The 9,186-nt window shown below is 46.7% G+C and overlaps 1 protein-coding gene across 1 annotated transcript; it reads left to right on the plus strand.

Annotated features, from left to right (window-relative positions):
- Positions 1-446: 446 nt before the first annotated feature.
- LOC123106884 (probable phytol kinase 2, chloroplastic) lies at positions 447-2,549 on the plus strand. The gene is made up of 6 exons (XM_044528920.1): positions 447-886; positions 1,239-1,306; positions 1,396-1,530; positions 1,617-1,732; positions 1,850-1,964; positions 2,073-2,549. The coding sequence occupies exons 1-6, from the start codon at positions 656-658 to the stop codon at positions 2,350-2,352; spliced, it is 945 nt and encodes a 314-aa protein (XP_044384855.1). The 5' UTR covers positions 447-655; the 3' UTR covers positions 2,353-2,549.
- Positions 2,550-9,186: the final 6,637 nt, after the last annotated feature.

The raw sequence follows: 9,186 nt of genomic DNA on the forward strand, positions 1-9,186 counted from the left end.
GAAAAACTTGTTCCTACAAAGAGACGGCGTCACCGTCTCACATCCCTAAGCAAAACCCTAAGACAACCTAAGCCCATCACCGCCCAAGATCCTTTCGTGAAACACCCTTCTCTCATTACTAGGCTAGGCCGGGCCGCCGCTAAAGGTAGCCAATGCACAGAGGTGAGCCGCTAGCCCGGACCAGTCGCCGCTCCATGAGCGCCAGCATGCGTAGCAGGCGGCCCTTTCCGCAATATTGCGTGCCCCTCCGAGCACCATATTTGTGAAGGACCTCTCCGCCGCTGCCGGCGCTGCGCGGGCTTTGCCTGACGGCGCACGTGTTAGTGGCTAGAGGAGAAGAGGCGATCTAGATTTTTGGTGGTGGCGGGGGCGGCGAGAGAATGTTTCCGTGTAAACTAATTTTGTCCGAATATGCCCTGGCTATTTCGAAGTCACCGATAACAACCTGTACAGAAAATGTATGAAAGAATCCGAAAGTCATAGCGTTGCCATGTTCTCTAGCAAATTAAGAAACTGGGGATCTCACTTAGTCCACCACTCAGAGCCACATGGAAAAGTTAATCATGGAGCAAAAATTAGTCGATAGTTGCAGTTATTATACACAATTTGACCTTGGCGAGGACAATAGCAGCTAGAGATTGGCGATAGCGTATTTATGATAGTACAACTGTCTCGGTCTTCCTGCCTGCAGGAGCCACAAATCTGTGAAGAAAGGGTTGAGCTTTGCGAATCTGTCTGCGAGTTGCGTGGGGCTAGCGTTGGTGGATCCATGTGGCCGGAGAGCCCGCCTCTCCGGGACGCCGGCGCTGCCGTGCTCACCGGATGCGTCGCCATGGCGGTGCTCCGCTTCTGGGAGGAGGTCGGCAACCGCGCCCTCTTGGACCAAGTAAGCTCTGCTCGCCACCTAAACAATTCCTATTTTTGTTGTTGTTGTTGGGGATCGATGATTGCTTCAATTTGCACGGAGAAATTCTGGAGTAAATCGCACAAGCCAAGTCGAAATCATCTCTCAGTTAATGTACTCCTAGAAAGGTTATCTCTCTGCTCCTAGTTCTACTCCTTTTGCCCCACTGACCAATCCTGTAATTAAAAGGCGAAATTAAGCTACCAAAATTACTTAGCATGGCCGAAAAGTTTGGAATATTACTAACCTGGTCGTTTAGTTACCAAGACAATGGAGATTCACATGCAAATTATTGATGGGAGATTGATTGGGGTCCTTTGCTCTGCATTTTCAGAAACTCTGCAGGAAGCTGGTGCACATCAGTGTTGGGCTGGTATATTTCCTGATGTGGCCTTTGTTCAGGTAAACCAGAGCACCAACGAACAAAGCTCTTCATTTCATTTGGCATAAACTCTGCGCATTACCTTTCTAACATCTCTTCCCCATTGCAGTGCAGATGATGTCTATGCTCCATTTCTTGCTTCAATTGTCATTGCGCTCAATATCATAAAGGTAATCTTGATTGGATCTGGTGTAGTTAAAGATGACGGCGTGGTTAACTCGATGACAAGAAATGGAGACTACAGGTAGCCTCTGTTTTCCCCCATCTGTGTTACTGTATTCCCGCGACAGTATGAACTGACTATCTTCATCGTTTCTCCATTGTTTCTAGAGAGCTTCTCAAAGGCCCACTCTATTACGCGTGTACTATAACCCTCACTACCGTAATCTTTTGGAGGACGTCTCCCATTTCGATTGCTGTGATTTGCAACTTGTGCGCGGGGGACGGTACTAGTTCTTTCTCATGCAATTACAGTTTTTGTCCGGCACTACTACGCTCTCCTTTGATTCTTCGAGCGAAGGTTTCAGAAAACAGCATGACACTATGCATGCTGCTTCTTTCAGGTGTGGCTGACATAGCCGGGAGGCGGTTCGGGCATGTGAAGCTCCCTCACAACCCCGACAAATCCTATGCCGGAAGCATCGCAATGTTCTTCGCCGGCTTCGTCGCATCGATCCTGTAAGCAACAAGATATGCACACATCCTACTTGACCCTGAAGCCTGAAGTCATCTCTTGTTTTACAGTCTGAAAGACCGAGACTAATACTGAATGTGGTATGCCTGCAGTTTCATGTGCTACTTCCACCTTTTCGGATTCGTGGAGCAGAGCTGGACCATGGTCGCTGCCTTTGGCGTCACGTCGCTTGCAGCGGCGATTGTCGAGTCACTCCCGGTCAGCACGCTCTTGGACGATAACCTGACGACTCCAATCGCGTCGGCGCTCGTCGGCAGCCTGGTTTTCTACTATGTTGGTGGTGGTGGCGGTGCCGGAAGCGGCGACGGGACCAGCATCTCGGCGACTGCTGCGATGGTCTTTGCAGGCAGTAGCTATTACAGTGAGGGCTAAGGAGAAGTTGCAGTGAATTGGAAGGCTTTGGTGGTGTGATGATACTGCAATGAGTTGCAGTAGTTGAGATGGTTTTTGCAGGCTGTTACTGGGTGTTGGTTAATCCGGTCTGTGTCTCTGTTAAATTTGGTTTGACAGTGTCATTGTGTGAGCAGCATTGTTCGAAGTTCTGAATAACATTTGTAGACAGGGTAAAATGTGACACTCCGGGAGCGGCACTATACCGTAGATACCTCCGCTAGCAAATGTACGGCAGGTATTATAAAATTGGGTGACCAATGGGCTTTTCGGGATGAACGACCAATCGCACCGTTCCACACCGCCCCCAGCCAGCACATAGCGACCCCACCGACGAAGATGCCCACTGGTCTCCCTTCAAAAAAAGAAGATGCCCACTGGTCATACACGCGTGAAAGAAACAACAAGATGAAACAGACAATAAATATCCAACGGAGGAGGAGAGCCAAGGTGGAATTTTTACCACGGTCTAACGGCTACAAACGGCCTAATCGGGGGAGCATGCTAGAGGCAAGTTGGCTAGAGTCTTTATAGGTTAGAATAGCACTACAAAATAACTGCAAAAATGTATATACAACAAGTCTCGAAAAATCAAATTAACAAAATAATGCAATAAAAGGGTTTTATGATCAAATTGCAACTCTCACAACAGAAGCAAAATGTATTCCTTACACACGTAAAATTTAACAAATATCTTAAGAAGGCTAAGGAAAGCAGATGGCGTCTATAACCCTTTTAAACCGAGTGTGTGAGAGAACCATAGCAAATGCCTTAAGAAGGCCAGGGAAAAGCACATACACTCGTACCAAGGCCGTCTTTCGTTTTGGACTCCAGCACAATTCTACACCAGTACGAGCGACCACGCTTGTACCAGAGGCCGCCTTTTTCTTTGGACTTCGAAGAACATCGGTTCAGTATGAGCTTCGGTACGAACCTCCACGCTCGTACCGCACACTGTCTTTTCTCCTGGACTCGGCGATCTGCTGCGGAGGTATTGTACGACCCCAGGTAAGAGCGCCTCGCTCATACCCGAGGCCGTCTTTTTTTATAACCTTTGGTCATTTCGTGTTAGTAGCTTTTGAAAAAATGCTCGCATTTAGGCAGTGGCATGACCACGTGCTCATACAAAGCCATGTCTTTTTCTCGGATTCTTCTATGATCATCCGATTTAGTTCCGATTTGTTTTGATCTCCTCCTAACGTCCTCCTCAAGCCTAATATCCGGAATTCTAGGGTTTGTAGCCCTTTATAAGAGCAAGGGAGTCACACCCTTGACTCATTATCCATCTAATCGTCACCTCTTTATTCATCTTGTCCAGCAGACATTACTTTACAAGATCAAGAAGGCATCAGTTTCCATAGCTTCCAATGATGCTCAAGGCACATCCATCAGCGATAAGGGATCTTCCTCGAGCTCTTCATCAAGCAAGATCATACCGCTCAAAGATTGGGAGGACATGACCCAGAGGAGCTGGGAAGAACTCCGAAGGATGGGTGCCCAAGAGGAGAAGCCAGAGGAGGTGAAGCTCGAGGAAGAAGAGGAAAGAATAGAAGAGAAGAAAGACATGCACCCTTCGAACACCTACAAGTACAACAAACAAGGATCTCTTCCTAAATCTCTGCAGGGCTCGCACCTCGCGAACGCAAGAAAGAAATATCGACCCCTGATGTGATTAAGGAAAAGATTGTTGAAGTTGAGAAGGTTTCTAAATCGTGTGTCAATACAATCGGAGAAGGGATAGATGCCTATTGGATTATGAGAAAAGAACTTGAAAACAAGGTTGATGGTATGTACAAATGCCCTTGTTGATGTCACCACTAAGCATTCTGCAGAGAATAACTTCCTTTTGGAGGTGGTCTCCGAACAACAAAAACAAATATTAGGGATGACATCCTGCTTCCATTGTATTGCTCTTGCCTGCAGCATGAAGAAGCCTGAGAAGGGAAAGAATGAGGATGCGCCCATTGAACCAGATCAAAATTAGGTATTAGGGTCCCGCCAACTTGATTGTAAGCTTAGGGAGATTTGAGAATACCTTGTATCTTTACTTTTTTCAGCTTGTTTATCTTTTTCGTAAAGACGAGACTACTCGTCTTAGTTCGTGGAATAAAAGTTGAGTTAGCAAGTTCCTTAGGAGCATGGGAGGAATCTTTTCCAATGACTAGTGGATATTTACGATGTGAAATTTTATTGTATCCTGAAAACAACTATATTAGATGCAAAATCAAACTTGAGTACTACTACATTTCTACTAATAGATAATCACAAGCCTTTCACATCTTAAGTGACGATTGGTTAGTGAAAGTTGGCAACTGTATGGAATAGATGATCTTGGTTTCAGTTGTCTTAATAAAAGTGTCGGGCAAAAATAAAGAATAATTTCTTGAGACATGTTTCCAAATAAAAACAAATTATCAAGAAGCTAGAAAGCTTGAACTCTCAACTGCTAAAATATGATTGTTGAAATTTGAGAGACCGGTTTTTCATTGATCTTGCTAAGCATGCTTAGTTTGCATGTCATAAGTTAAATAATAAATGATTGTGACATGGGAAAATAAGCCTCCTACCTAGGAGAAGGTGACAAATAAAAGCACATGAATTAGAAGAAAACAAGTGTACAAACGCTTCTCGAAAGAAAATTATTGCCCCTCGCAACTTGCTCGACTGAAGCACATACGACTTATTGCATAAAAGTTGTCAAACATATGCTAATGAATTGATCACTAAAGGTGTGGAAGCCTTCATAGTTATCTTGGTGGTAAATTGTAACGCCCATGATGCGGCTATATCTCCCACGTGTCGAAGCACGACTTAGAGGCATAACCACATTGTAAGCAATGTCGCAAGTGAGGTAATCTTCACAACAACCCATGTAATGAATAAGGAAAAGAGGTACATAGTTGGCTTACACTCGCCACGTCACACAATAGCATAAATATCATTACATTCATCCAGATACACTCAAGGTCCGACTACGAAACCAAAGTAAAGAACAACCCCAAATGCGACAAAGTCCCCGATCACCCCAACTGGGCACCACCTACTGATCGTCTGGAAAAGAAACGTAGTATCGTCCTGAGTCCTCATCGAATTCCCACTTGAGCTCAGTCGAATCTCCTGGAATGGTATCATCGGTCCCTGCATCTGGTTTTGGAAGTAATCTGTGAGTCACGGGGACTCAGCAATCTCACACCCTCGCAATCAAGACTATTTAAGCTTATAGGTGGGGCAAAAGGTATGAGGTGGAGCTGCAACAAGCACTAGCATATATGGTGGCTAACATACGCAAATGAGAGTGAGAAGATAAAGGCAAAGCACGATCGAGAATCTATGATCAAGAAGTGATCCTGAAACTACTTACGTTCAGGCATAACTCCAACACCATGTTCACTTTTCGGACCCCGCCGAGAAGAGACCATCACGGCTACACACTCTGTTGATTCATTTTAATTAAGTTAAGTTTCAGGTTTTCTACAACCGGGCATTAACAAATTCCCATCTGCCCATAACCGCGGGCACGGTTTTCGAAAAGTTCAAAACCCTGCAGGGGAGTCCCAACTTAGCCCATCACAAGCTCTCATGGTCAACGAAGGATATTCCTTCTCCCAAGACAATCCGATCAGACTCGGAATCCCGGTTACAAGACATCTTGACAATGATAAAACAAGTCCAGCAAAGCTGCCCGAATGTGCCGACAAATCCCGATAGGAGCTGCACATATATCGTTCTCAGGGCACACTCAGATAGGTCAAGCTACGAGTAAAACCAACCCTCGAGTTGCCCCGAGGTGGCCCCGCAGGCTGCCCATTTCAGACCAACACTCAGAGGAGCACTGGCCCCGGGAGGGGGGGGGGTTAAAATAAAGATGACCCTTGAGTCTGAACCCAAGGGAAAGAAAATGCTAGGTGGCAAATGGTAAAGCCAAGGTTGGGCCTTGCTGGAGGAGTTTTATTCAAGGCGAACTGTCAAGGGGTTCCCATTATAATCCAACCATGTAAGGAACGCAAAATCAAGGAACATAACACCGGTATGACGGAAACTAGGGCGGCAAGAGTGGAACAAAACACCAGGCATAAGGCCGAGCCTTCCACCCTTTACCAAGTATGTAGATGCATTAAAGTAAACAAGATATATTGTGATATCCCAACAAATCCATGTTCCAACATGGAACAAACTCCAATCTTCACCTGCAACTAACAACACTATAAGAGGGGCTGAGCAAAGCGGTAACATAGCCAAACAACGGTTTGCGAGGAAACGTGGGTTAGAGGCTTGGCTTAGCAATATGGGAGGCATGATATAGCAAGTGGTAGGTATCGCAGCATAGGCATAGCAAAAGAGAGAGCATCTAGCAAGCAAAGATAGAAGTGCTTCGAGGGTATGGTCATCTTGCCTGCAAAGTTCTCCGAGAAGACGAAAGCTTGAACCTCGTAAACGTACTCAACGGGTCCTCGAACATGAACTCGTCTCCCGGCTCTACCCAAGCAAGAACACAAGCAAAGGGAGACACAATCAACCCCGGGCAATGCACAAGCAACATGATGCAAGACATGACATGATATGCGGGATGAGATATGCAATGCATATGCATGTTTCAGAAAGGAAAGATTGAACCTGGCCTAAACTTGGAAAACCAAGAGTGCCACTGGAAAGAGGAGTTTATTTCGGTCGAAATCGATATAAAGATCACCAGAATCGGATGCACGGTTTGGAAATGACAAGCAAAACAATTATGGCACCGAACTGCGATTAACAACACGAGGCCATCTAAATGCATCAAGAACAACAAGCTACTGCACTCTAACATAGCAACAAAACACATGGCAGGGATCCACTCAAGATGCTTGACAAAAGATGAACACTGAGCTATGGCTAATTCACTCAATATTAGGTTCAAACAAGCATGGCAAAAGTGCAAAAGATACCAGGTTACAGACTTAGTGAAAATAACAAGTCAGGAATTTAACATCAGGAAGCAATGTTTAGAGCAAGGTAACAAAATGCTACAGGAACATATCATGGCAAATCAAGACATGGCATGAAGCTACTCAAAGCATACAACAAAAGTCCCTTACTGACCATAAGCCAAAAGGGATCAGAAAATACAATGGCAACCATGTGAACATAGCAATTATCGTTAACATATTCCGACTTAGTAGAAAACTGGAACATGGAAAAATAGATATTAAGTAGGCATGTTTGCGAGCTCGATGCACTCACCAAAAGGCATTGCATGATAAACTAAGCATACACCCAACAAGTAGACATGGCATAGAAGCTAAACATGGCAAGAACAACAACATAGCATGCACAGATCAACTACAACAAGCTCGGCAAAAATGCTTAACATGTAAACATTCTGCCAGGAACATTTTATAGCAAAAGTAGAACTCGATTGACTCAAGCTAGGGTGCTCCATAAATGCAAACAAAGACGTGGATGAAAAGAGCACACGAATATCTACAAAACATCCTTACTGATCATGCTCAAAAGAGGCATGGATCGCTCGGTAACAACATGAATACATGGCATAAAAATAATGACAGGGCAAAGACTTAGAATATTTCTAAGTCCCTGAAATAAGCATCATTACGAGAGCTACTTTGCATGCTTGTGCTAGTCACCACATAGATCACAAAAATACATGGCATACACCCCTGTAAAGATGGCATGGCATACTTCAAAACTCAAGTAGGGCTGAAGTTCATAGGAGGCACACAACAATCATGGCAAAAATGACAAATGAGCAATTGCTGATAAGAAACTGAAACTAACAGAAACTAGCACTCTTCCAACGGCATTTAGGACATCAAGATGAGCTCAAATGAACATGATGCAATGATATGAAATGAAGTACTCGTCGAGACGAACAATTTGGTATGCTACACGCACAAAATGGTGCCATGGTTGCAGAGATATAGCATGTCAAAGTGGGCATAAAACTGCAAGAATTAAGGGACTTACATAAATTTTGAGGGGGGAAAAGTCAACCTCTCAGATCCAGATCGGGGCGGCGTGCGAACCGAGGTTCGCCGGCTGGGCTCGTCGGAGAGGAGGACGGGGAGGACGCCGACGACGAGGGGGGAGACCGGAGAGGACGGGGAGGAACTCCGATGGCCGGATCTGGAGCAGCCGAGGCGTGGGGAGGCCATGGCGGCGGGCGGCGCGGTGGGGAGCGGCGCTAGGGCGGCGGTGCTCCGGCGGGAGCTCGCGGCGGCGCGGCGCGGGAGAGATCCCGGGAGGCGCGGGCGGCGAGGTTGCCTGGCGGCGGCGGTGGTGGGCGGCCGCGGGCGCTTGCGGGCGGCTCGGGGGGGGGGGGGAGGAGGAGGCCAGGTGGCGCGCAGGGAGTGGACGAGGGCGGCGGCACGATGACATGGCATCTCCTATTTCGCCGGAGTGATGTGGAGGCTGGACGAATCCGGCGGGCGCGGACATGTCCGGCGTCGTGGAGGAGCGGGGCTAGGGTTTCATCTGCGCGAAAAATCCGGGAGGCATACATATATATAGGTAGAGGGAGCTAGGAGACTCCAAATGAGGTGCGGTTTTCAGCCACGCGATCGTGATCGAACGACCGAGATGATGGAGGGGGGTTTAGGTGGGTTTTGGGCCACCTTGGAAGGGTGTTGGGCTGCAACACACACGAGGCCTTTACAGTTCCACGGTTAACCGTTGGAGTATCAAACGAAGTCCAAATGGCACGAAACTTGACAGGTGGTGTACCGGTAGTAAACCAAGGCCGCTTGGCAAGTCTCGGTCCAATCCGAGGACGTTTAACACCCGCACATGAAAAGAGGTTAAAAGGGACACCGAGTGACA

Source organism: Triticum aestivum, chromosome 5A (assembly GCF_018294505.1).
Source record: "Triticum aestivum cultivar Chinese Spring chromosome 5A, IWGSC CS RefSeq v2.1, whole genome shotgun sequence".
In the NCBI taxonomy this organism is placed as follows: Eukaryota; Viridiplantae; Streptophyta; class Magnoliopsida; order Poales; family Poaceae; genus Triticum; species Triticum aestivum.